This window comes from Mandrillus leucophaeus, unplaced genomic scaffold (genome assembly GCF_000951045.1).
Source record: "Mandrillus leucophaeus isolate KB7577 unplaced genomic scaffold, Mleu.le_1.0 Scaffold99, whole genome shotgun sequence".
NCBI lineage: Eukaryota > Metazoa > Chordata > Mammalia > Primates > Cercopithecidae > Mandrillus > Mandrillus leucophaeus.
This window is the reverse complement of record NW_012110807.1, coordinates 1,700,284-1,728,183: the sequence shown is the minus strand read 5'-3', so window position 1 is coordinate 1,728,183 and position 27,900 is coordinate 1,700,284. Positions and strand designations below refer to the sequence as shown.

The 27,900-nt window shown below is 43.8% G+C and overlaps 1 protein-coding gene across 1 annotated transcript in view; it reads right to left on the bottom strand.

Moving 5' to 3' along the window:
- FNBP1 (formin binding protein 1) overlaps positions 1 to 27,900 on the bottom strand; it is a 119,902-nt gene that overhangs the window by 69,139 nt on the left and 22,863 nt on the right. Inside the window, exons 4-5 of the mRNA XM_011971202.1 lie at positions 11,543 to 11,605; positions 10,410 to 10,514 (exon numbers count right to left, since the gene is read on the bottom strand). Coding sequence (XP_011826592.1) covers positions 10,410 to 10,514; positions 11,543 to 11,605 — 168 coding nt within the window. The remainder of the gene's footprint in view (positions 1 to 10,409; positions 10,515 to 11,542; positions 11,606 to 27,900) is intronic.

Sequence of the window (27,900 nt, the reverse complement as noted above, 5' to 3'; positions counted from 1 at the left end):
TACAAAAATTAGCCGGGTGGGGTGGCGGGCGCCCGTAATCTTAGCTGTTTGGGAGGCTGAGGCAGGAGAAATGCTTGAACCCAGGAGGCAGAGGTTGCAGTGAGCAGAGATCGCACCACTGCACTCCAGCCTGGGCAACAAGAGTAAAACTTCGTCTCAAAAAAAAAAAAAAAAAGAAAAAACAAAAGGCAAGTTCCTCAGTCAAGGATTGTGTGATTATGTGCTGGTCTCTATATCTGCATACCTTGTCAGCAGATAGTCAGTGAACAACGGGCAAGGGAATGAATGGATACATGTGAATACTTCACGACTTAGGAATTCTACCAACGAGTTACTTTTTTTTTTTTTTTTTCCCTGAGGTGGAGTTTTGCTCTTGTTGCCCTGCCTGGAGTAAAATGGCGCGATCTTGGCTCACTGCAACCTCCGCCGCCCCGGTTCAAGTCATTCTTCCGCCTCAGCCTCCCGAGAAGCTGACATTACAGGCATGCGCCACCACATCCGGCTAATTTTGTATTTTTAATAGAGATGGGGTTTCTCTATTTGGTCTGGCTGGTCTCCAACTCCCAACCTCAGGTAATCTGCCCGCCTCAGCCTCCCAAAGTGCTGGGATTACAGGAGTGAGCCACTGTGCCTGGCTGAGTTACATTTTTTAAAAGATGAGATGAGAGTAAGACCATGAAGTCAGAATTCTACCAGAATTCCCTTAAATTAAAAAAAAAAAAAAAAAAAAGGCAGGGACAGGTGTGGTGGCTCACACCTATAATCTCAGCACTTTGTGAAGCTGCGGCAGGAAGATCACTTGAGGCTAGGAGTTCAAGACCAGCCTGGGAACACATAGGGAGACCCCGTCTCTACCAAAACAAAAAAGAAAAAAATTAGCTATGCATGGTAGCATACCCCTGTGGTCCCAGCTACTTGGAGGCTGAGGCAGGAGGATCACTTGAATCCACGAGGTTGAGGCTGCAATAACTTGTGATCACACTACTGCACTCCAGCCTGAGCAACAAAGTGAGAGACCCTGTCTCAACAAACAAACAAACAGAATACCTATTTTATTTAATTTGTCTGTGCTATTGCTAATAAAAAACACTTATTTTGATTTTTTCTTTTTTACTCTTTTTTTTTTTTTTGAGATGGACTTTTGCTCTGTCCCCCAGGCTGGAGTACAGTGACGTGATCTCAGCTCACGGCAACCTCCCTGTCCCAGGTTCCAGCGACTCTTCTACCTCTGCCTCCTGAGTAACTGGGATTACAGGTATGAGCCACCACACTCAGCTAATTTTTCGTATTTTTGGTATTTTTTTTTTTCGAGACAGAGTTTTGCTCTTGTCCCCCAGGCTGGAGTGCAATGGCATGATCTCAGCTCACTGCAACCTCCACTTCCTGGGTTTAAGCGATTCTCTTGCCTTAGCCTCCCGAATAGCTGGGATTACAGACACGTGCCACCATGTCCAGCTAAATTTTGTATTTTTAGTAGAGACGGGGTTTCACCATTTGGCCAGCTGGTCTTGAACTCCTGACCTCAGGTGATCCGCCCGCTTCAGCCTCTCAAAGTGCTGGGATTACAGTCATGAGTCACTGTGCCTGGCCCAAAACAGCTGTTTTAAAAGGGTTCAGAAGGATACATCTCAAGGGGTTAAGAGTAATTGCCTCTGAGAAGAATGGCAAAGAATACTTTATCTCGGTGTGTAATTAATTTTTTTTTTACAATAGTAAGATGCACACGGTATAATTTTCCCATGTTCCTTTGCAGTTTCCCTCTCGATATCCCAAAACAGAGAGTAAGGCTGTCTCGTCCCCCTCGTTAAAAGGGTGGCAGGGGAGTCTGTTTCACCTACAGCTGAAACACAGGGGTCATGAGCTGCAGGATGACCTATCCCAACATACACTGCTTCTTTCACAAACCCAGATTAACTAATTCCAAATCACTGGAGCTCGTTCAAAGCCTTCAAGTTCAAAACTCTATGATGGCTGCAAAATGTCAAAGAAGAAAAAGAGACTGCGTGGTTCCTTGAGTTTTCCCTGCCAACAAACATCGTTCAATTAAGCTGATTTCCTCTCTTCATTTTTTCTCTAAGGAACATGGCATCCTCATGGCATCCAAATCTGCGCTCTTGACCAGAGATAAAAACTGCTAGTTTTTTCTTATATCTACTTTATAACATAAATTTACTTTTAAACTGGGTGTTTTAAGGATGACACATACCCTCTCATAAGGGAACTACTAAACATCTGGCCACACGCTGGCATCTAACACAATGCAAAAGCGTACCGAAGTCTGAGAGTGGACGTGGACTAATGGAGGTAATTTGAACACAGTGCTGACCAGGCACATTGGCTCACACCTGCAATCCCAGACTTAGGGAAGCAGAGGTGCGAGGATAGCTTGAGCCCAAGGGTCTGAGACCTGCCTGGGCAACATAGCAAAACCTCAATCACTATAAAAAGTTAAAAACAACAACAACAACAACAGTGAACACAGTGCTAATCAAAATGTGGTTTCAATCCATATCTGGGCATTAACTTTCAAAAAGAAAAGAAAATCAGGCTTATACCCAGGATCCTAGGTAGTTTAAAAAATGCACGTATGCTTATAATTCATATCAACTGTATCAAGCACAAGACAAAGTTCACTGGTACAATCAAGGCCTTTGTAAGCACAGGCTTACCGTTCCCAGTGCTGTGTGGCTGGCTGCTAGAAAAAAGGATGATGGGCTGCTTTGAATACAATTAGATAATTTAATCATTTGCGGGAACTGGGGAAGAAACATCTATGTTAGATTCAGAGACTGTCAGAAATCATAATGGGAGATGACATTAAATAATGATAAGAACTGAAACTGCCTCCAGTTAGCTTGACACTGACATAAGCCTTCATAGGCAACAAAGTAAAAAACTGATAGAATAGTCAAAGTACTGGGTGTTTTGGGAAATTACAGTGTTTCGAGTCAAATCCACAGCAAAATAACTTAAGAATTTCAATGTTTAGACACAGTTGCTCCCTCAGCTTCAACATTTGTGATGCCAAAATTGGGTAATTCACCATATCCTTGGAGAGGAGGTAAGTAGCACTTTCATAAAAATAGCAAAATGATGCTCCCAGTGTAAGAAAAAGTACTAAATCTTTGGAAATATTCAAACAGTTGAGGATAGCAATTTAATCTGGCAGCACAAGTTAAAAGTCCTAAAATCACCTTTGGATTCAGCAAGTGTACTTTTTAAAAGTTAAAACTGCCTTGGATCTGGCCTCAGGGAGAAAAACAAAGAAAAAAGTCGTCCTGGAAGTTTCTGAATCACAAAGAGCCAGAATTCACAACATGTGTGGACTCCAAACCCTAAGCTGAAAACTGACATTAATGTAGCTTGGTAATGAATCCAGGTAATGCCCGCTTCGGGAGAACCCACTTTAAGTCTAGGCCCCCATCACCATAGATAAAGATCCACAAAACATACATTCATAATTACACACAGTCTGCTCTGAACCTCACAGGTTTCTCTGCTACGACCTCCACCCTTTTCCTTTTTTTTGAGACAGAGTCTTGCTCTGTCACCCAGGCTGGAGACAAGTGGTGCGATCACTGCTCACTGCAGCCTCAACATCCAGAGCTCAAGCAATCCTCCCACCTCAGCCTCCTAAGTAGCTGGGATTACATGTGCAAACCACCATGCTCAGCTCATCTTTAATTTTTTTTTTTTTTTAAATGGAGTCTCTCTCTGTCGCCCAGGCTGGAGTGCAGTGGTGCGATCTCGGCTCACTGCAACCTCCACCTCCTGGGTTCAAGAGATTCTTGAGTAGCTGGGATTACAGGCACATGCTACCATGCCTGGCTAATTTTTGTATTTTCTGTAGAGATGAGGTTTCACCATGTTGGCCAGGCTGGTCTCAAACCCCTGACCTCAGGTGATCCGCCTGCCTCAGCCTGCCATAGTGCTGGGATTACATGCATGAGCCACCATGCCCGGTCTAATTTTTTTGATTATTTTGTAGAGACCGGGTCTCTCTTTGTTGTCCAGACTGGTCTTGAACTCCTAGCCTGCAGCACTCCTCCTGCCTCAGCCTCCCAAAGTGCTTGGATGATAGGCATGAGCCATCATGCCCAGCTGACTTGTACCTTCTTATATAATTTTTATTTATTTATTTATTTATTTATTTATTTATTTATTTATTTATTTGAGACAGGATCTTGCTATGCCACCCAGGCCGGAGTGCAGTGGTGCAATCTTGGCTCACTGCAACCTCTGCTTCCCAAGCTCAAGTGATCCTCACATTTCACCCTCCAGACTAGATGGGACTCCAAGGGCACAACATCATACTAGGCTAATTTTTTAAAAAGGTTTTGTAGAGATGAGGTCTCACCATGTTGCCCAGGCTTGTCTCAAACTCCTGGGCTCAAGCGATCCTCCCGCCTTGGCCTCCCAAAGGGCTAGGATTACAGGCATGAGCCACTGCGCTCAGCTTTATATGACTTCTTATATGGAGTAATTATCTCAGTATAACCCAGAAGCCTTGCTGGTCTATCTGCAGTTTTACACAGCATATTCATGTTTGGAAGCAATCACAGCGAGCTTTCTTGTAACAGCGAACTTGAACATCTTGAAAAGAATGAGAAACAGACTAAGGCTGGGCGTGGTGGCTCACACCTGTAATCCCAGCACTTTGGGAGGCCAAGGTGGGTGGATCACCTGAGGTCAAGAGTTCGAGACCAGCCTGGCCAACATGGTGAAACCCCATCTCTGCTAAAAACTCAAAAATTAGCTGAGTGTGGTGGCTCATACCTGTAATCTCAGCTGCTCAGGAGACAGGCACGAGAATGGCTTGAACCCAGGAGGCGGACGTGGCAGTGAGTTGAGATTGAACCACTGCACTCCAGCCTGGGCAACAGAGAGAGACTCTATTTCAAAACAAAAACCAAAAACAAAACAAAAAACAGGCCAGGCACGGTGGCTCATGCCTGTAATCGCAGCACTTTGGGAGGCTGGGGTGGGGGGATCACCTGAGGTCAGGGGTTCGAGACCAGCCTAGCCAACATGGTGAAACCCCATCTCTACTAAAAATATGAAAATTAGGCAGGTGTGGTGGCGGGCACCTTAATCCCAGCTATTTGGGAGGCTGAGGCAGGGGAATCACTTGAACCCAGGAGGTGGAGGTTGCAGTGAGTGGAGATGATGCCACTGCACTCCAGCCTGGGTAACAGAGTGAGACTCAAAAAAAAGAAAAAAAACAAAAAAACCCCCAGAAACCAGCCATATGCCATTTGCAAAAGACACATCTAAATATGAGGACAAAGAAAAGTATAAAGTCAAAGTATGGGAAAGATCTGCCAGGCAATGTTAACTTAAAGGTATCTGGTTTACATCAGGTAAAATAGACTTTAGGGGATTAAGCTTGACTGGGAAAGAGGGCCACTTTTCATTGATGAAAAATGAAATCACCTGAACATATTACAATTCTAAACTTCATTTGTTTAATAGAATAACTCCATAATAAAACAGTAATAGACAGAAAATCAATAATCCTCCACCATTATCACTGGCAACATCCCATAAATGGTTTTGTGCATCTTTTACATATTAACTCAGTTAATATTCGTATCTATCCTGTTCCTCAGTGTCCCTATTTTATGGACAAGGAAATTAAGACACAAGGATATTACATATTTTCCTCAGAAAGTGTTAGAACAAGTTGAAAAACAAAATCCTTAATGATAGGAATATTTGGATAAAACAATAAGTTTGGCCTAATAAAAATACTAGAGAATGCCAGGCGCAGTGGCTCACACCTGTAATCCCAGCACTTTGGGAGGCCAAGGCGGGTAGATCACAAGGTCAGGAGATCAAGACCATCCTGGCTAACACAGTGAAACCCCGTCTCTACTAAAAATCAAAAAAATTAGCCGGGCGTGGTGGCGGGCGCCTGTAGTCCCAGCTACTCGGGAGGCTGAGGGAGGAGAATGGCGTGAACCTGGGAGGCGGAGTTTGCAGTGAGCTGAGATCGCGCCACTGCACTCCAGCCTGGGCGACAGACAGAGCGAGACTGTCTCAAAAACAAAAACAAACGAACAAACAAAAAACAAACAAAAAAACTAGAGAATATACATTATTTTCAATCATTTAAAGAATATTTATAAAAACTGACTGTGTACTAGGCTGTAAAACCAATCTCAACAAATAGAGAAGACTCAAACTCATACAGATTTCCCATAATGCAATTTAGTTAGAAATCTTGCCAGGCATGGTGGCTCACGCCTATAATCCCAGCACTTTGGGAGGCTGAGTCGGGCGGATCACTTGAGGTTAGGAGTTTGAGACCAGCATGGCCAACATGGTAAGACCCTGTCTCCCCTAAAAATACACACAAAAATTTATCCGGATGTGGTGGCGCACATCTGTAATCCCAGGACTAGGGAGGCTGGGGCAGGAGAATTGCTTGAACCGGGGAGGCAGAGGTTGCAGGGAACCGAGATAGTGCCATTGCACTCCAGCCTGGATGACAGAATGAGACTACGTCTCAGAAAAAAAAAAAAAAAAAATTAAAAAAATAAATAAATGAACAAATAAAAATCTGTAACAAAAGTTGAAATATGCCATGTGTTTGGAAATTTAAAACCATGCCTCTAAATTAATCATAGGTGAGAGATTAAACTGTAAAAGAAAGGACAAATATCTGGAAATGGACATCATTAATAATACCACATACCAAAATATGTGGGAAACAGAGAAAACAGTACTTAAGTGGGAAGTCTATAATCTTAATGTTTATACTGGAAAAGAAGAAAGACTGAAGTAAGCATCTAAAAAAAGAACTTTTTAAAAGGGTAATGGAATAAATCCAAAGGTAATGATAGAAGGAGAAGGAGGGGAATGGGGGTGGTGGGGAAAGAAGTTAAATAAAATAGAAAATAAAAATAGAAAAGGGAGGCTCCACAAAGATGAAATCTGATACTAGTAACAATGATTTTCAGGCTGGGCACAGTGGTTCATGCCCACAATCCTAATACTTTAGGAGGCTGAGGCTTAGGCCAGCCTGGGTAACACAGTGAGATTCCATCTCTATATACAAAAAATAGTAATATAATAAAATAAGCATAAATAATTTATTAAAAAACATGTCCAGAAAAAAAGAAAAAATATAAAAAAAGTATTAGGAGTAAATAGGGGAGATATAACATATGCAGCAAAAATTAAGGTGAGAACATATTATGGGCAACTTTTTGCCAATAAATTTGAAAATTTATGATGAAACGGATATATTGCTACAAAAAGATAACCCACTAGGATTAACCCAGAAGTAGACAATAAAATATGGAATTTTAACTGATTTACACAAAGAAGTATCATCAAACATTTAAGGGATAGCAAATTTAATTTTACATATATTATTTCAGAAACAAGAGTAAACACTCCAAAACTCATAAGTAATGCAAAGTAGAACAGACAAGAAAGGAAAATTATAGACCAATTTCAATGAATACAGACCATTTCAATGAAAAATCTTAAATAAAATATTAACAAATTCAGCTACGCATAAAAACATAATACATCATAATCTAGTTGAATTTGTCCCAGGAACACTAATTTGGCTCAATGTAAAAAAAATTGATTAATGTAATTGACTACGTTAATGAATTAAAGGAAGCAGAACAAATATTTAATGATATTCAATAAGTAGTCAAGCTTAAAAAAAAGCTCTTGGCAACACAGGAAAAGGAAAATTGTTTAACCAATAAAGAGTATATTAAAATCATTCTTGGCTGGGCGCAGTGGCTCACGCCTGTAATCCCAGCACTTCGGGAGGCCGAGGCGGGTGGATCACCTGAGGTCAGGAGTTTGAGACCAGCCTGGACAACATGGTGAGACCCCATCTCTACCAACAACACAAAAAATTAGCTGGGTGTGGTGATGCCTGTAATCCCAGCAACTTGGGAGGCTGAAGCAGGAGAATCGCTTGAACCCAGGAGGTGGAGGTTGCAGTGAGCTGAGATTGTGCTATTGCACTCCAGCCTGGGCAACAAGAGTAAAACTTCATCTCAAAAAAAAAAAAAAAAAAAAAAAAAAAAGAATCATTCTTAATGGGGAACCTTTTGAAGCCCTCTCTTTGCAATCAGAAACAAGCTGAGGAAGTCCACAATGATGACTCAGCAGAACAGAGGGCATAACCAGCAGAATTAAGATAAGAAAAAATAAACAAAAGGCATGAAGATTGGAAAAGAAATGCAAGTATCATTACTTGCTGCTGCTATGACCATCTCTACAGAAAAAAACAGAACACAAACGAAATGACAGTTTAGAGGCCGAGTGCTTTTTTTTGAGACAGGGTCTGGCTCTGTCATCCAGGCTGGAGTGCAGCAGCAGGACTGTGGTTTACTGCAAACTCTGCCTCCCAGGACCAAGCGATCCTCCCACCTTGGCCTCTGGAGTAGCTGGGGACCACAGACATGGGCCAGCATGCCCCACTAATTTTTCTGTAATTTTTGTAGAGGTGGGGTCTCACCATGTTGCCCAGGCTGGACTTGAACTCCTGGACTCAAACAATCTGCTCACCTTGGCCTCCCAAAGTGCTGGGATTACAGGCATGAGCCAACACACCCCACACAAAAAAAAAATTATTAATTTAGAGACAGGGTCATTAGCAGGGTGTGGTGGGCTCCTGTAGTCCCAGCTACTCAGGAGGCTAAGGCAGGAGGATCACTTGAGCCCTGAAGGTAGAGGTTGTTGTGAGCTAAGATCACACCACTGCACTCCAGCCTGGGCGACAGAGCGAGACTCCATCTCAAAAAAATAATAAAATTAAAAATAAAAATAAATAAAAATAAAAAATAAAATAAAAATAGAGACCATATCTCACTATCTCTTAAATATATACATATATACTTCTTTTAGCACACACACACGTACATATATATATATATATATATATGAAAGATACACTGATTTACCTCACTCAACATAAAATATCCTTTTAAACTTTGGGCTAATCTAACTTATTTTAATTGAATAACATTTTAAATATTTAACTTTAGCAGCAAATTAATGTCTTTTGGTAAAGTAAGTATCTCCACTTTGAGATCAAATACAGATATTGAGAACTCTTCCCTGCCCCTGAGATGGGTCTCGTTACGTTGCCCAGTCTGGACTTGAACTCTTGGGCTCAAGCAATCCTCTTGCTTCAGCCTCCTGAGTAGCTGAGTCTAGGGGTGTGTGCCACAGCACCTGGCAAGAATATGTATTTTAATATATTCAATAATTTTAGAGAAAGACATACTAATACTAATGTATACCTAGTCTTTAAGCAAGGAATTTGGCAGAATTGGGCAAATAATAATTCACACCATTTCCCAACTAAACTCATCTCTAACTGATCTGTCAAAAGCTCAACAACAAATCTATGAAAACTTAGTGCTTTCACCCACATACAGCATGAGGCTATGAATGCCCGAACAGCCATGGGCATCACGAATGAATCCCTGTTATGTAAAAGCCTAATTTTGTTTACACTGTATTGATGACTTTTATAAAAATAAAATTTAGCTTCTAGGGAAAAAACACATATTGAGCCACAGTGAGAAACAGTATACGTTTTATAATATTTCTAATTGGCAATACAAGTCCATTTAGAGAAAAGCTTTTGAGAGGACTGAAATATGCAAACCTTCAACGACAACCTCACTGTTATCAACCAGGAGGAATCAATTAGAAGTCAGACAAGCAGTGAGACTCTCGCTCTAAAGAAACCATTATAAGCAGCCAAGCTCTTCCAGATGGCCCTGTCCTGTCTCCTCCGGCTCTCAAGAAATCGACTTTCTCTTTGAAAAGCCATTAACAGCCACAACCTTCTGGAACGTTGTTCCCAGATTGCTCATGGTCTAAGTCTCCACTTTATCGCCCTGGTGACTCAACAGATAAACGCCTCAAATCCTAACACCGAAGATTCCCCACACTTGAGCTTCTGGTCCCCACAAAGGTTGACACAAAACGAAAATGATTCCCCGTGTAGTGCCTTCTGTGGCTACATCAGAAATGGGAACCTGGGGATGGGCAGTCAGTGATGAACACTCACAGGGGAAATGAAAGACACACTTGAACTTTCCTTTTTCTTTTTTTTTTTGGAGATAGTTTCGCTCTTATTACCCATGCTGGAGTGCAGTGGCGTGATCTTGGCTCACTGCAGCCAACGCCTCCCAGGCTCAAGCGATTCTCCTGCCTCAGCCTCCCTAGTAGCTGTGATTATAGGTGCCTGCCACCGCACTCGGCTAATTTTTGTGTTTTTAGTAGAGATGGGGTTTCACCATCTTGGCCAGGCTGGTCTCGAACTCCTGGCCTCAGATGATCTGCTCACCTCAGCCTCCCAAAGTGCTGGGATTACAGGTGAGAGCCACTGTGCCTGGCCCACACTTGAGCTTTCATCTCACCTTTTCAACATCCGCTTTTGTGACATTGATGTCAGCATCCATTTTCTCAAAGTACTGCTGCGCCCTGTCCGCCTCTTTGCAATCGCGTTCAAATCGCCTTTTACTCTATAATCAGAGGAAAATAATTATGAAACCACAAGAGTCCTACGAGAAGACGTAATTTTATCTAAAGCTCCCAAAGAGCATTGCTCTTTTTCTTCTTCTTTTTTTTTTTTCTTGAGTGAGGGTCTCACTTTGTCACCCAGGCTGCAGTGCAGTGGCACCATCTCGGCTCACCGCAGCCTTGACCTTCCCGGCTCAGGTGATCCTCCCACCTCAGCCTCACTAGCTGCTGTGACTACGGGCATGCACCACCATGCCCGGCTAACTTTTGCATTTTTTGTAGAGACTAGGTTTTGTCATGTCGCCCATGCTGGTCTTGAACTTCTGAGCTCAAGCGATCCTCCTGCCTCCACCTCCCAAATTGCTGGGATTATAGGCGTGAGCCAACATGTCTGGCCCAAGAACTTCTCTGAATTTATTTTTTTATATGTCATAATTTCCAGAAGTTATTTTAAAATCTGCATTTGTTTCTATCAAAACTGTCTAATCTTTATTATTTCCACGTGACTTTTAGAAAAATACTCGACCTGAGCCCTTTTGGCTCAACTTTAGATAGTGGTCCTAGAAATAAACGAGAAAAATCTATAAAGGTGTTTCGTTAGTGTCTGTGTGTGCATGTTTTTTACTTACTCATTGATTCAAGCTTAAATTAAATTGAAATTGGAAAATCTATAAAGACATTTCCTAGGCTGGGCACAGTGGCTCACGCCTATAATCCTAGAACTTTGGGAGGCCGAGGTGGGCGAATCACTTCAGGGCAGGAGTTCAAGACCACCCTGGCCAACATGACAAAACCCCATCTCTACCAAAAATACAAAAATTAGCTGGGCGCGGTGGCATGTGCCTGTAATCTCAGCTACTCGGGAGGCTGAGGCAGGAGAATCACTTGAACCCGGGAAGTGGAGGTTGCAGCGAGCCAAGATCGCGCCATTGCACTCCAGCCTGGGCAACAGAGGGAGGCTCCGTCTCAAAAAAAGAAAAAAAAAAAAAATCTATAAAGCCATTTATTTTGCTGTGCATTGTTCACTTACGGATTCAAGCTGCTTCCAGCAAGTCTCGATGTGCTGCTGTGCTTTCCGGCCATCGTGAAAGTTCTGCAAAGGGGAAACACACTGGCAATTAGTACCCTCTGCTTCTCTTACAAACCCAGGAGGAAACATTTTCATCCACTTCAACAACATCTAAATATTGGACCTCTAGTATGTATGCTCCAGATAAATTTAAGAGTTTAAAGGGGTAGCCGGGTGCGGTAGCTCACATCTGTAATCCCAGAACTCTGGGAGGCTGAGGCAGGAGAATCACTTGAGCGAAGGAGTTCGAGACAGCCTGGGCAACACAGTGAGACCCCCCTCTCTACAAAAAATAGAAAAATTAGCTGGATGTGGTGGCACACACCGATAGTCCCAGCTACTCTGGAGGCTGAGGTGGGAGGATCATCTAAGTCCAGGGAGGTTGAAACTGCCACATCGAGCTGTGATTGCGCCACTGTACTCCAGCCTGGATGACACAGTGAAACCCTGCCTCAAAAAAAAAAAAAAAAAAAAAAGAAAAAGAAAAAGAAAAAGGGAATAAAAAGTTTAATGCGGAAATGAAAACAAGAGTAGTCATCACAGATGAAACAAGTTTCACTTGGGGGGAAAAAAAGCAGTCACAGAGTTCCCTTTACAGCTCTAGGTACAACTGTATAAAATTTGAAGACTGGCCAGGCATGGTAGTGCCCACGCCTGAAGTCAGTTACTTGGGAGGCTGAGGTTGGAGGCTCACCTAAGCCTGGGAGGTTGAGGCTGCAGTGAGCTGTGATCGTGCCACCGCACTCCAGCCTGAGTGACAGAATGAGACCCCATCTCAAAAAAATAAAATAGGCTGGACGGTGACTCACGCCTGTAATCCCAGCACTTTGGGAGGCTGAAGTGGGCAGATCATGAGGTCGGGAGTTCGAGACCAGCCAGGCCAACACGGTGAAATCCCATCTCTACTAAAAATACAAAAATTAGCCAGTGGTACGCACCTGTAATCCCAGCTACTTGGGAGGTTGAGGCAGGAGAATTGCTTGAACCCGGGGGGCAGAGGTTGCAGTGAGCCAAGATCGTGCCACTGCACTCCAGCTCTGGGCTACAGAGCAAGACTCCATCTCAAAAAATAAATAATAAATAAATAAAATAAAATAAAATGTGAAGACATATATGCCACTTGGAAAAACGACAGGAATGTTTTATTAAGACAGCAATCACTTTGATCATCTTTTTTAACTGCTTTGAGATAGGATTCAGATATTATCTGATTTACTCATTTAAACTGAGCAATTCAATGGTTTTTAGCAGTCACAGAACTGTACAACCATCAACACAACCAATTTTAGAATATTTTCATCACCCCTAAAAGAAACCTGTACCCCCTAGCCGTCACCCTCCGTCTTCCTCAGTCCTAGGCAGCCTGTTTCTGTCTGTGGATGTTTATTCTAGATGTTTCCTGTGAATGGAAACACGGTCTGAGGCCTTTGGTAACTGGGATGTGTTCATTATCTCCTAATGTCCACTTCGCATGATTTCAAGGTCCACATTGTCACATGTATCAGTACTTCATTCCTGTTTATTGCCAAATGATTATTCCATTATGTGGCTATCCCACATTTTGTTTACCCATTCAACAGCTGACAGACTTCTGGGTTGCTTCCAGGTTTGGGCTATTATGAAAAATGCGGCCGGGCCAGCACTTTAGGAGGCAGAGGTGGGCGGATCATGAGGTAAGGAGTTCGAGACCAGCCTGGCCAACATGGTGAAACCTCGTCTCTACTAAAAATACAAAAACTAGCCAGGCGTGGTGGTGCACACCTGTAATCTCAGCTATTCTGGAGGGTGAGGCAGGAGAATTGTTTAAAACCTAGGGGGCTGGAGGTTGCAGTGAGCTGAGATCGCACCACTGCACTCCAGCCTGGGCGACAGAGCAAGACTCGGTCTTGCAAAAAAACAAACAAACAAACAAAAGAAAAAGAAAAATGCTGCTACAAACACTTGAGTAAGAGTTTTGTGTGTTTTGTGTGCCTGGCTGTTTTCATTATTAGATTATTTTAAAACTAAAGATAAATTTTCCTCCTTGCCATCTGCAAAGGCCCTGAGGCAGGCTCTGGTGTGCTGTTAACCTGGGGGCTAGATCTGGAGGAGCCTCGGGGAGAATATCATACGAGGTCAGAGAAGAAAGAGGGAGTTGCATAGGGTCTTGTAGGCCTTTTTGTCTGAATGAACCAGAGTCGATGAGTAACTCTAAGATGTTGTGAAGGGAAGAATTCAGATGCTGAGAGGCTGTTGTAACATCCTGGAGATTACTGCAACTTGGACAAGTCGTACGTAACGAGCAGTGCAGGCAGTGAGAGGGGTCAGGTTCTGGGTGCCTTTTGATCACCCAAACCTCCAGGATTTTCTGGGAGATAAGATCAGATGTGCAATAATGAGCTGCCCAGGGTGACTCTGAAGTTGTCAGTCTGAGCTTTAGGCGAGGGAAGACAGAGAGAAGTGGGTCTGAGAAGGGAAGATCATACATGTAGTTTCACATGTATTAAGGCTGATATTTCTATGAGACTCCCAGGAAGAGAGATTAGCCGGGCGTGGTGGCTCATGCCTGCAATCCCATCACTTTGGGAGGCCGAGGTGAGCGAACCACCAAAGGTCAGGAGTTTGAGACCAGCCTGGGCAACATGGTGAAACCCCGTCTCTACTAAAAATACAAAAATTAGCCAGGCATGGTGGCGCATGCCTGTAACCCCAGCTACTCAGGAGGCTGAGGCAGGAGAATCGCTTGAACCAGGAGGCAGAGGTTGCAGTGAGCCGAGATGGCACCATTGTACTCCAGCCTGGGTGACAGACACAGACTCCATCTCAAAAAAACCCCGAAAAACAAACAAAGAAACAAAAAACCAAGCAGAGAGACTAATATATACTTGGACTTGTGGATCTGAGCTCGGGGAGCGGTCTGTACTAAAGACCGGATTGGGAGTCTTCAGTATAAAGAGGGTAGTTAAAGCCAAGAGACCAAAGAATACAAAGATCCCAAGGAAGGAAGTGCTGAAATATGCAGAAATGTTAAGAGAACGGTGTTGTTTTTTTTGTTCAGTGACCTAAAATCACCAGTTCCCTAAATCCTTTATATTTTTTATTTTTTGAGACGGAGTCTTGCTGTGTTGCCCAGGCTGGAGGGCAGTGGCGTGATCTCGGTTCACTGTGACGTCTGCCTCCCTGTGACCTCTGCCTCCCGGGTTCAAGTGATTCTCCTGCCTCAGCCTCCCTGGTACCTGGGATTACAGGTACGACCCACCATGCCCAGATAATTTTTTGTATTTGTAGTAGAGACAGGGTTTCACCATGTTGGCCAGGCTGGTCTTGAACCCCTGGCCTCAAGTAATCCGCCTGCCTTGGCCTCCCAAAGTGCTGGGATTACAGGTGTGAGCCACCGTGCCCAGCCCCTAAATCTTTTAGTATCCTTCCACTGCACCACCCTTGACTTGGTCAATGTCCTGCAAATTTCCCAGGTACATTCTCCACCTTCTCTGAGTCCCCAGAGACTGACATGCAGGGATCTCATGAGCCCTTGCCCTCTGGTTCTGATGAGATTTGCCACAAGGAGGTTCTGGGTGATCAGAGGGCAGGAAACTGTACCTGCGGCTTCTCCTCACTGAGCTGATACAGGTTGGCTGGGTCCTTGGACCAAAGGGCAAGTGCCCCGCATGCAGCTAATCTCTGGAGTTCCTAATCTGTGAAATTCCTGGAAGGCTCCTCCAGCCCTGTGAGGCCTGGGGGCGACATCAGCTCCCCATGTGACTAGCTCCAGGGCACTGCACCATCCTTACTGCTTTTCCTAGACTCTATTCGTCATGTTGTAAACGCTCCTTTTAATCACCGACCTTCCTTGAATTACTGAGTTTGAATGTGCTGTCTGTTTTCTGGCTCACAAGGTATGCACTGGTGTTAGGGGCGCACTATGGAGAAGGTCAGGTGAAGGAAGGATAAAAACAAAGAGGTCCGCTAGGTACAACCTCAGAGCTTTTCCCGCACCTCGTCAGAACCTAGGACTTAGCCGAGTCAGAAAAGAGAGCTGACAACTGGAAAGGCTGGGAAGGCAGAGACAACATCAGATTTAGAACAGTGCTCCTTTATAAGGGAATGTTTTCTTGTCTCTCTTTTGAGGTCGAGTTTCACTGTTTTAAGCGCCTCTTTGCAGTCAGTTTTATCTATCCAGCATTTTTTTGGTCTCTGCAAACCCACGGGGAGCCCTTTGGGGCTTCGTTTTTCAACTCTTGTAATGGACACAAGGATAGAACAGAAAAGAAGGGATCCAGGCTGTGGGAGAATTAAGAAGTAGAGCTGAGGGCAGGCTTAAGGAAACTCTGGACCTTGGTGGAGAACGTGTAGAAAATGCAAGTAGGTTTTCTGAAAGCCACACTTTCAGGGAGGACTCCCCAGGAGACCAGAGCGTCCATTTCAAACCACCTGGGCTCAACTGTGCCCTTTCTGGAAGGCACCTCTGGTCCTGAAAGTCTTTATCGGGTGACTTCTCTGCCAAGAGGAGGATCCCCATTTCCCTAGCCGGAGCACCGAGTTATGCAGTTTGCTGAAGAGATGCAGCCGCCCCCAAAGGTTTTACTTTGAGATTCAAAAACAGGCACAAAAAGAAAGAGAAAACCCCAGCACCAATTCAGAGTTGTACTCGAGGTTGACGGTCTCTCTCTCCAGCAATTCTGAAAGTGAACGTTTTAACAAAGTGAAAGCTCCCTCCAGCTTGGGGAAATGCTGTGGGTGGAGAGAGGAAATGCACAGAAGCCCAGCAGACAATGACACGCATTGCCTGGGGCATGTCACCTCGACTTTCATATAAAAGAAATCTTCTCTAAGAGTCTTAAAAAAAAAAAGTCATATTTTAAAAACACGAGGGATGATTTTGATTGAAAAAATCCATAGAGTAATTCTCTTGCCACTCCTTAGTTCAAATGTATAATAAATAATGCATTTGTGTTTAAGGCACGGTGCGCACCTTGAATTTACTGGTAAGTTATCTCTCATGAAGACTCCTCAGTCACACCTCTCCCCGCATTATTAAACCACTACCTGAAAAATGCAATTACCATCGTACCATTTCAAGGGGCTTAGGAGATCGTGGGTGATGCCCATCTTCCTTCCTTCCAGCCTTTTTTTTTTTTTTTTAAAACACAGTCTCTGTCGCCCATGCTGGAGTGCAATGGCACAATCTCGGCTCACTGCAACTTCTGCCTCCTGGGTTCAAGCAATTCTCCTGCCTCAGCCTCCTGAGTAGCTGGGACTACAGGTGCGCGTCACTACGCCTGACTAATTTTTGCATTTTCAGTAGAGACAGGGTTTCACCATGTTGGCCACGCTATCCTCAAACCCCTGACCTCAAGTGATACGTCTGCCTCAGCCTCCCAAAGTGCTGGGATTACAGGCATGGGCCACCACGCCCAGCCCCAGTCTTTTTCACAGTACCTGTCCCTCTATCATTTATCGGGCCATAACATACAAAAAACTGTCTGTGCTGGGGGATCCTTTAGGAAATTAAGGGAGGGAACAAAAGCCCTCCTTTGTGCTCTGTGCCTACCATGACCTGAATAGCTGGGGTTTGTTTCTAGCTGTATCTTCCCTGCTTTCACCGGAAGAGCTATTTTAACAGTTACAAAGTTAAACAAATAAACCAGCTTTGCCAGATGTATTTGTTGTTTACCAACAATGGCAGAACATTTCTTCTCTGGACAGTGAGCAAGTGTGTGTCTAAAAAGTGTGCCTGCAAGCGCTAAAGAAGGAGGAATTGTTCTCTGGACAAAGATAAAAAGTGCTTCTTTTGGAGCCATAGAATGAAGTCATCACAGCTCCTTTCTCTCCTATCAGAAAAGAGACAGGAAATGCCATCTCTAGAGACTCAGAGAAATGCTTCTTACTTTCTGCTGTAATGAGATGCTTTTAGTTTCTCTTAAAACATAATAATAAGCTAAACAAACAAACAAAAACAAACCCTAATAGTATCTGGGGTGACAGCTATACTTAATTATTTTATTTCAACTTTTCAGTTGAAATAAAAGTCTATATAGTTCAAATCACCCTTCAAATTTTTTTTTTTTTTTTTTTTTAGAAATTTCCCAGTGAACAGAGGTGGCTGAGATTAAAAAAAAAAAAAAAAATCACAGAGAATCTAAAATAAGCAAGCATTAACTTTAAGAAAAATGACAATGGCAAAGCTTTTGAGATAATTTTACTGAACTGCAAGAAATCACAGACAGAACAGACAAACTCACACAAATGCTATGAGAATGTTTAGTATTCACACTGCAATTAGGTACGACAGCTGCTCATTTTTGCTATTTATATAGATATTAAACCATTAACAGTTAAAAGAGCAAAATATGGCACTGATGTGAGAACAGCCCTTTCAAAAAAAAAGTAGAAAAAAACATAAGAATAAACACTCAACTGAGAACAGTCAACCATCTGGAATTTTAAATAAAACTCAGATTCCACAGATGCAAACAAAGGAACAAAAAGACTTGAAAAGGGCAAAGAAAGAGGGTGCTTCCAGCAAATATGCCTATGACAGATTCTGTTTCCTATAAACTCACAGCATAGTAGTGGGTCTGAACACGAGCTGCTTCCCAGTCGGAATCAGGATTCCCAGTTTTAACTGAATTAGAACTCTAAGTGGTATGGATATTTCTATGGACCCTGTGACGTAATGGCAAAACGCCTTAGTCCTGTACAAGTGGGTGTTTCATACCCCACTTAAAACCCAAACTAGAAACCAGAAACATACACTAAGGGACACGCATTCTATTTTTACTTAGCAAGGCTTATTTTTCCAAGTTCATCCATACTTCTTAATGAACGTGTTCGAAGTTTTCTAAATGCCTACCTCCCAGAGTCATGCTCAGTTGCTTGTCTTCACCCCTAACACTGAGCAGCATGAGGCACTGGGACAGGGTGAGGTCTAAGCAGCAGAAGTTTCCCTCCCTACTTCTCTAGTGCTCCTCTGCTCACTGTTCCTCGGTTATTCTCACCCAGAAGGCTCCACATGCAGCAATTTACCTAGACTTCAGTGATCTTTTATCTGTTTTTCAAAACAATCCTGGCTTCACATTCCTTGAAATTCGAATCCCTGGGCCGGGTGTGATGGCTCATGCCTGCAATCCCAGCACTTTGAGAGGCCGAGGCAGGGGGATCTCTTGAGGACTGGAGTTTGAGACCAGCCTGGGTAACATGGTGAAACCCCGTCTCTCTTAAACAAAACAAAACAAAACAAAAAAAGCGAAGCAAAACACACACACACAGAGAAAGAAAGAAAAAGAAAATAAAAGAAAAGAGAAAAGAAAAGAAGAAAGGAAGGGAGGGAAGGGAGGGAAGGGAGGGAGGGAAGGAAGGAAGGAAGGGGGGAAGGAAGGAAGGAAGGAAGGGGGGAAGGAAGGAAGGAAGGAAGGAAGGAAGGAAGGAAGGAAGGAAGGAAGGAAGGGGGGAAGGAAGGAAGGAAGGAAGGGAGGAAGGAAATCAATCCAAGAAATCCTAATTCCTCTCATGGAATGGCTCATTTTCTTGCCTGATCCCTTCTGAGGATATAAAGCTGTTACTTGCAATACCGAATACAGAGAATCTCCATCAAAGAGAGTTTTAGATAGAGTGCTAGGGGAATCATCCCATGTTCACTGCGTGCCCACATGTGCACAGGGCTGCACCAGGCAGGAGGAAAGCCGTGTGAATAAAACCAAGTCCCCTGTGCACGTGAAACTGAGTGGATCCAGAAGTAAGACAAACAGGGTAAAGGAATAAGGAGGGATGGGTGTGGGTGAAGGTAGCTATTTTAGACAAGGGCAGTCTGGGATGACATTTGAGTAGACACTTGCATGAAATGTGGGAGTGAACTTACGAGGGTCTGGGGAATACCCTCCACGCAGCAGGCAGAGCAAGTGCAGATGCTCTGAGTGTGAAGGGGCTTGCCCTGTTTGAGGAACAGCTAGATGCCAGTGCCACTAGACCAAGGTAAAGGGGACAGGGCCGGACGGCAGGCAGGGGCTTGACCATGGACAGCCTTGCCAGCCACAGTAAGTATGTTGGAAGATTTAAGAAAGGAAGTGACAGCCGGACGCGGTGGCTCACGCCTGTAATCCCAGCACTTTGGGAGGTTGAGATGGGTGGATCATTTGAGGTCAGGAGTTCAAGATCAGCCTGGCTAACATGGTGAAATGCCATCTCTACTAAAAATACAAAAAAAATTAACGGGGCATAGTGGCACACACCTGTAATCCCAGCTACTTGGGAGGCTGAGGCAGGAGAATTGCTTGAACCTGGAAGACGGAGGTTGCAGTGAGCTGAGATTGCGTCACTGCATTCCAAGTCTGGGTGATAGAGCAAGACTCCATCTCAACAACAACAACAAAAAAAAAAAAAAAAGAAAGAAAGAAAAGAAAGGAAGTGACATGGCCTGATCTACATTATTCCAAGGTCAAGCTGGCTCAGGGGGAGGCTGCTACACTTGCACTCTCTCTAAGGGAGAGCTGGTGGTGTTGGCTCTGAGATGGAGATGGGCAGCTGGACCACTGGCCACAGGGTGAGCATGGAAGCAGATAAATGAATTAGGAGGCTCAGCAGAGTCCTCCGGATGACAGATAATGAGGCAAAGGACTAGGGACAGATGTGGAAGAGGTGTGAGAAGTGTTTGGACTCAGAACATTTACCGAAGACAGAGCCAACTAGACTTGTTAACAGATAAGAGATGGAGTGTAAGAGAAAAGAGAAAAGCCCTGGGTGACTATGTGTTTGGCCAGAGCACCTGAGTTTAAGAAAAGGTGTCCCATTTTTTGAGAACTGGAGGGAGTGCAGACTGGAATGGAACATGGATAAGGACTTTGGGGGATCAGAAGTTTGTTTTGGGGCCAGGCGCAGTAGCTCACGCCTGTGATCCCAGCACTATGGGAGGCGGAGACAGGCAGATCACCTAAGGATAGGACTCTGGGACCAGCCTGGCCAATACGGCAAAATCCCATCTCTATTACAAATACAAAAATTAGCCGGCCATGGAGGCGCATGCCTGTGATCCCAGCTACTTGGGAGGCTGAGGCAGGAGAATGGCTTGAACCTGGGAGGCGGAGGTTGCAGTGAGCCGAGATCATACCACTGCACTCCAGCCTGGGTGACAGAGTGAGACTCTGTCTCAAAAAATAAATAAATAAATGAATAAATAAATAAAAAGTTTGTTTTGGGGTAGGTTAACAGGGTCACTGCAGTACACCACTCTGGAGCCATCATTCACACTTGCTGGACTCCAGGCCTCTGCTGACAAAGGTGCAATGGTGATGCTGTATTAGGCATCTAAGGAGAGATGTCAAACAGGTGGCCGAACAAGAATCATGTGAGATACAAAGCATGAGTCAAGTAATTCTCACAATTCCCAGAAGAAAAAGAAAGTATCATTAATTCAAGCTTACAAAGGAGAAACACAAAATCCAAGATCACATTTCAAGCCCATGAAATCAAGAAAAGAATTTAAGTGTCCTGTTGACTAAGTATGTTATCCCATAAAAGATAAAATTTTAAAAGAAATTTTTTTTTTTGAGATTCAGGGGGTGGGTCTCACTATGTTGTCCAGGCTGGTCTTGAACTCCTGGCCGTGAGCAGTCCTCCTGCCTCAGCCTTTCAGGTAGCTGGAAGAAAAAATTTATTTTTTTCTGGCTCACCAGACCAGTGGTTTTGCAGGTGGAACAACCACAGTGGTGAAAGGGCCCACTCTTAATGAACAGAATGCCACTTTTACATGTTCTTTCAAAACAAAGAAGATGGCTGGGCGCAGTGGCTCATGCCTGTAATCCCAGCACTTTGGGAGGCCGAGGTGGGCAGATCACCTGAGGTGAGGAGTTTGAGACCAGCCTGGTTAACATGGTGAAACCTTGTCTCTACTAAAAATACAAAAATTAGCTAGGTGTGGTGGTGGGTGCTTGCAATCCCAGCTATGTGGGAGGCTGAGGCAGGAAAATTGCTTGACCCTGGGAGGCAGAGGTTGCGGAGAGCCGAGATTGCACCATTGCACTCCAGCCTGGGCAACAAGAGCGAAACTCCGTCTCAAAAAAAAAAAAAAAAAAGAAAAAAAAATCAGAAATGGACTTGTAAATAGCTAGATTATATACACAAACTCCTTTTAGTTTTTGCTTTCCTTCATGCTAAGCTTTACCTATGTGCTGTTGTCTCTTATAACAACATTTTTGTTTTCCTAAATGTATTGGAGTCAGTCCATGCTGCAGAACTGGCTTATAGGAAATTAAGCCCCTTCATAAGGTCCACAAACAGGACCTACTGAACATCTAACTTTAAAAAGAATGTTATAGGCTTTAGTGCAGTATCCATTTTCAAACATTTCAGAAACCTCGGGAAAAGTTTTAAATAGTCAATTCTAAGTAATGTGGGGTCTGTAAGCATGCAGGTCTGAGGTTTATAAACATTTTAGTGAGTCACTGAAAGTACTGTATAATTGTTTCCTCTAGAACTCTTCAGATAACTACTGCCAAAAAGTGATTCTGCTTCTGGCCAACACTTAGTGAGTAATGAACCATATTTTCCACCTGCAGGGAGAAGTTTTCTTGGAATTCCAGAAAATGTTGGCAAGAACCTCCTGGTTCTCCTTCTGGAGCTACAAATCTTCACAAATTTCTCATATATGATTAGTGGTAATCACTGTGGAAAAGCCTAGACATACTCAAAGGCTGGAGCTACACCAAACAACCTCTAAAACTCTTTTCTTCAATAACTTGACTCAATGTTCAAAAGTTGCTGGTAAGAGTACATTTACAGTAGTTCTTATGGAGGAATATATGTGTTATCAACTCTGAATTACCCACATCTCAGATAAGCTGATTCACACCCATGTTTATCATTTCAGTGACATTTGGAAATCTATCTGTAAGTCTATAAATCTATCGATAATTCTATCTGTAATTCTATTATAATTCTCGGAACATAAGTTATCAGAGTCTTATCAAGAACCATAAATCATGTATGTTTAATCACGTATGCTTTGACCTCATAGTCGCACTTCTGAGAATTTAGTTTGGGGAAATAATCTCAACCCATACACAATGCAAACAGCTTTGGAAGTAAAGAGTTTTCTACTGTATTGTTTATACAACTAAGTAAATGAGTCAAAAACTGATAATAGCCTATAAATCAAACAATACAGAATTAGTTAGGCAAATTATAACTTTGTTACAATAATGCACAGCTACTAAAATTCCAAATATTTTTTCTTTCTTTTTTAACTTCTCTTCCAATAACTTTGATAAAATTCCAATTATTTAAACTACACTTTTGGCTAGGCACAATGCCTCACTCCTATAATCCCAGCACTTTGAAAGGCTGACGTGGGAAGACTGCTTGAGCCCAGGAGTTCAAGACCAGCCTGGGCAACAGAGCCGGCCCCCTCCCTAAAAAAAAAAACCTACAAACAAAAACATATACTTGTGCAGGTAAAAACATGGAAAATGCTTACAATATTAAATGGAGAATCGAGAAGAATATAAATTATAGCTATATAGCTATATTAGGATTAACATTCTTAACATACTTTTTTTTTTTTTTTTTTTTTGAGACAGATTCTTGCTCTGTGGCCCAGGCTGGAGTACGGTGGCGCAAACTAGGCTCACTGCAAGCTCCACCTCCTGGGTTCACGCCATTCTCCTGCCTCAGTCTCCCCAGTACCCGGGATTAGAGGTGCACGCCACCATGTCCAGCTAGTTTTTTGTATTTTTAGTAGAGACAGGGTTTCACCGTGTTAGCCAGGATGGTCTCGATCTCCTGACCTCATGATCTGCCCACCTTGATTACAGGCGTGAACCACCACGCCCGGCCTTTTTTTTTTTTTTTTTTTTAGACTGAGTCTCGTCTGTCACGCAGGCTGGTGTGCAGTGGCACGTTCTCAGCTCACTGCAACCTCCGCCTCCTGGGTTCAAGCGATTCTCCTGCCTCAGCCTCCGAAGTAGCTGGGATTACAGATGTGCACCACCAAGCCCAGCTAATTTTTGTATTTTTAGTGGAGATGGGGTTTCACCATGTTGGCCAGGCTGGTCTCAAACTCCTGACCTCAAGCAATCCACCGGCCTCGGCCTCCCAAAGTGCTGGGATTACAGGCATAAGCCACTGCGCCCAGACAATATTCTTAAATATTATACATATCTGAAAATGATATCAGGAAGAAAACTTTGAAAAATGAGGATTTTTGATTTATAAGGGTTTGTGAGATTTTGTCCTTTAATTCAGTTTTAGTAATATTATTTTTATATGCACCCCGAAGGACTGGCCACTGATTCCATTATGTCTACAGAAATGGTGAACATCTCCCTGAAAATGCAATTGCCCTAAGTGGAACCCACCAGGTGAAGAAGCTATAGGGCTTCCTTATCCAGGGCTTCCAGGACTGCTCATGTTTTCCTGAAGAGACAGATGCAGGCTCAGATGTCAGGCAGGGAAGAACCTAAACTACTAAATTCTTGCAGGGGGGAAAGGTTCTCTTTTTAGTGAATCTGCTTTTTGTTTTGCTTTGTTTTTTTTTGGGGGGATGGGGTGGAGTCTCGCCCTGTCACCCAGGCTGGAGTGTAGTGGTGTGATCTCGGCTCACTGCAACCTCCACCTCCTGTGTTCAAGCGATTCTCCTGCCTTAGCCTTCCGAGTAGCTGGGATTACAGACACGTGCCATCAGGCCCAGCTAATTTTTTTTTTCTATTTTTAGTAGAGATGGGGTTTCACCATGTTGGTCAAGCTGGTCTTGAACTCCTGACCTTGTGATCCGCCCGCCTTGGCCTCCCAAAGTTCTGGGATTACAGGCGTGAGCCACCGCGCCTGGCCGTGAATCTGCATTTTTAAAAAATCAACATATTTTCACCAAAATGAGTCCACAGATTTGTGCATCAGGACAAACAATGGATAGTTATAACATTAAAATGAACCGCGTTGTGATACAAAAATATAGCATATGTGCAGCAAAAAAGCATCTTTTCTCCTAGATACTTAAATAGAAGTAGTAATCCTGTTTTATAGTTAGATTTTTTCTTTTTTTTAATTTTTTTTTGTGGGGGGGACAGAGTCTCACTCTTTCGCCCAGGCTGGAGTGCAGTGGCGTGATCTCGGCTCACTGCAACCTCTGCCTTCCAGGATCAAGCGATTCTCCTGCCTCAGCCTCCAGAGTAGCTGGGAATACAGGCACATGCCACCGCGCCCGGCTAATTTTTGTATTTTTAGTAGAGATGGGGCTTCACCATGTTGGCCAGGGTGGTCTCAAACTTCTGACCTCAGGTGATCCACCTGCCTTGGCCTCCCAAAGTGCTGGGATTTACGGGTGTGAGCCACTGTGCCCAGCCTACAGTTAGATTTGAAGACTTAAAGATCAAACAGCAGTAGGGCTACAAAGGCAAGAATGCCAATGACCCCCTCTACTTCTATTTCCTTTGAAATCCATACAAAAAAAAGGAAAGAAACATCATCTTTGCACAGAGAGCCATTTTCCATCACACTGACCCTTGTTCATCCATTCAAACACAGCAAAACCTAGGTAAAAAGCAATTTTCAACCAGTATTGTCCATTGAACTTGGACATTCTTTCTATGTGCAGTAATGAGATCCAGCAGTAATCCTGTAAATTCTAAATCATCCTTTGGGCAGCCAGGATTCTGCCACTGTATCAAATGGCCCAATCTGTACTATGCTGATGGTTAAGGATGGTACTTAAGTAAGGCATTATTTCTAGTCAGCCATGAAAAATAGTAGCTGGGTCTAAAATGTTAAAAGCAGCTTCTTGTTTCCTGGGCCATCAACCAATTCCACATTTTATTTATTTATTTATTTATTTTTCGAGATGGAGTCTTGCTCAGTTGCCCAGGCTAGAGTGCAGTGGAACAGTCTCGGCTCACTGCAACCTCCGCCTCCCGGGTTCAAGTGATTCTCCTGCCTCAGCCTCCTGAGTAGCTAGGATTCCAGGTGCATGCCACCACACCCAGTTAATTTCCACACCCGGTTAATTTTTGTATTTTTAGTAAAGATGGAGTTTCACCATGTTGGCCAGGCTGGTTTCGAACTCCTGGTCTCAAGTGATCCTCCCGCCTCAGACTCCCAAAGTGCTTGGATTACCACTTCAAGTGAGCCACTGTGCCTGGCCCAATTCCACAGTTTTAGAAATGTCATTTTAAAATCACTGAACAACTACCATATGACACCTGCTCACAGGAGGCCCTAAACATGCTCCATTTCCTACTTCCCTCCCTCTCTTTCTCTTTTCTTTTCTTTCTCTTTTGAGATGGAGTCTCGCTCTGTCACCCAGGCTAAAGTGCAATGGCTCACAGCAACCTCTGCCTCCCAGGTTCAAGTGATTCTCCTGCCTCAGCCTCCCGAGTAGCTAGGATTACAGGCACGCGCCACTGTGCCTGGCTAATTTTTATATTTTTAGTAGAGACGGGGTTTCGCCTTGTCGGCAAGGCTGGTCTTGAACTCCTGACCTCAGGTGATCTGCCTGCCTCGGCCTCCCAATGTGGTGGGATTACAGGTGTGAGCCACTGCGCCTGGCCAACATGCTCTGTTTTCTGTAACAAGCCCTAATCGAGAAGCTCTGGGGTGGAAATGAGATTCTGTATTGAGTAACAGAATGATTACAGCAAGTGAAACCGGATATGCAGCATCTATATATCAGGATACCTGAACGTTGTGCTAGGAGATTCATATTTGTCTTCTCACAATCGTCCCCACAACTCCCTAAGGTGGCTATGATCAGCCTCAGCTTACAGATTCCTAAGTGGATGCTCAAAGAGTTTTCATAACCTGCCTAGGGCAGGGCTGCCAGGAATCCTGAGCAAGGTTGTCGGCTGGAACGCTTGCGTCCTTTCCTCTCCTCTGCCCACCACCAAGCAGCGGGCTCCAGCTCTGTGAACACAGAACTTCAGTGGCCTCTCCCCATCTTTTAAGACAGACCTGAAGCATGCTGTCAGCCCCTCATCACAGCACAGTGGGACGGTGACTGAGTCTGGCCTCAGAAGACCTGGATTTGAGTTCTAACTCTGTTATGCTATGTCCACCAATAATTAACCTCACCAGAAGACAAAAATGATAGCATTCCACTGTTCTTTTAAGACTCATCCTTACAAAAATTAGTGTTTACTAAGTTAAGTCAGGGTAGCCAAAAAAAAGTAAAAGCTCTAAAGGAGAAATGTTGGTTATTACGAGAAGGTCTTAAATAGCTCCTTTTCTTCTTTGTTTTCCTTTTTTTTTTTTTGAGACAGGGTCTCACTCTGTCACCCAGGCTGGAGTGTAGTGGTGCCATCTCAACTCGCTGCAACCTCCACCTCCCAGGTTCGAGCGATTCTCGTACCTCAGCCTCCCAAGTGCTGGGATTACAGGCGTGAGCCACCGCGCCCAGCCAAACAGCTCTTTTTCTAAGGCTAGCTGCAGATGAGGATGTTCATACTGTTTACTCCAGCATCCTTGAAGGTATGTTGAAAAAAACTCACTGGAAACAAAACCATGTCTGCAAACATGCACTGCCCTGAGAAGGAGGCAGCCTGGGGGACACACAGCTCCTCGACAGAGCAACACGCCCAGCTCACTTCACCTTCCTGTGCTCCAGGGTCCTTATCTTGGGTAAAATCTGGAAAACTAGCAGTCCCCATTGAGGTTAGCTATTATTATCTATAGCAAGCACGAGGCTAAACACTCGGCCTCCTGAAGTGCTGCGACTACAGGTGTGAGCCATGACGCCCGGCCTCCAATATTATTGGAATAATTTTTAAAATTACAGTGATTAGTATACCACAATGCTAATTCATTATTTACTCATTAGAAATAACGGCAACAATTATGTTAGAAAACAGAAAAAAACAGGCCAGGCATGGGGGTTTATGCCTATAATCCCAGCACTTTGGGAGGTTGAGGTGAGAGAATCACCTGAACCCAGCAGTTTGAGACCAGACAGGGCAACATAGCAAGACCTTGTCTCTACAAAATTTTTCAAAACTGGCTGAGCATAGTGGCATATGCCTATAGTCCCAGCTACTTGGGAGGCTAAGATAGGAAGATCACTTAAGTCCAGGAGGTTGAGGCTGCAGTGAGCCATGATCTCACCACTGCACTCCAGCCTGGGCAACAGAATGAGACCCTGTCTCAAAAAAAGAAAGAAAGAAAGAAAAAAGGAAAAAGAAAAAAAGTGCTCATGAGGCATTATATTAAAATAGTACAAACAGGTCAGGTGCGGTGGCTCACGCCTATAATCCCAGCACTTTGGGAGGTCGAGGCAGGCGGATCACCTCAGCTCAGGATTTCGAGACCAGCCTGGCCAACATGGTGAAACTCCATCTCTATTAAAAACACAAAAATTAGCCAGGCAT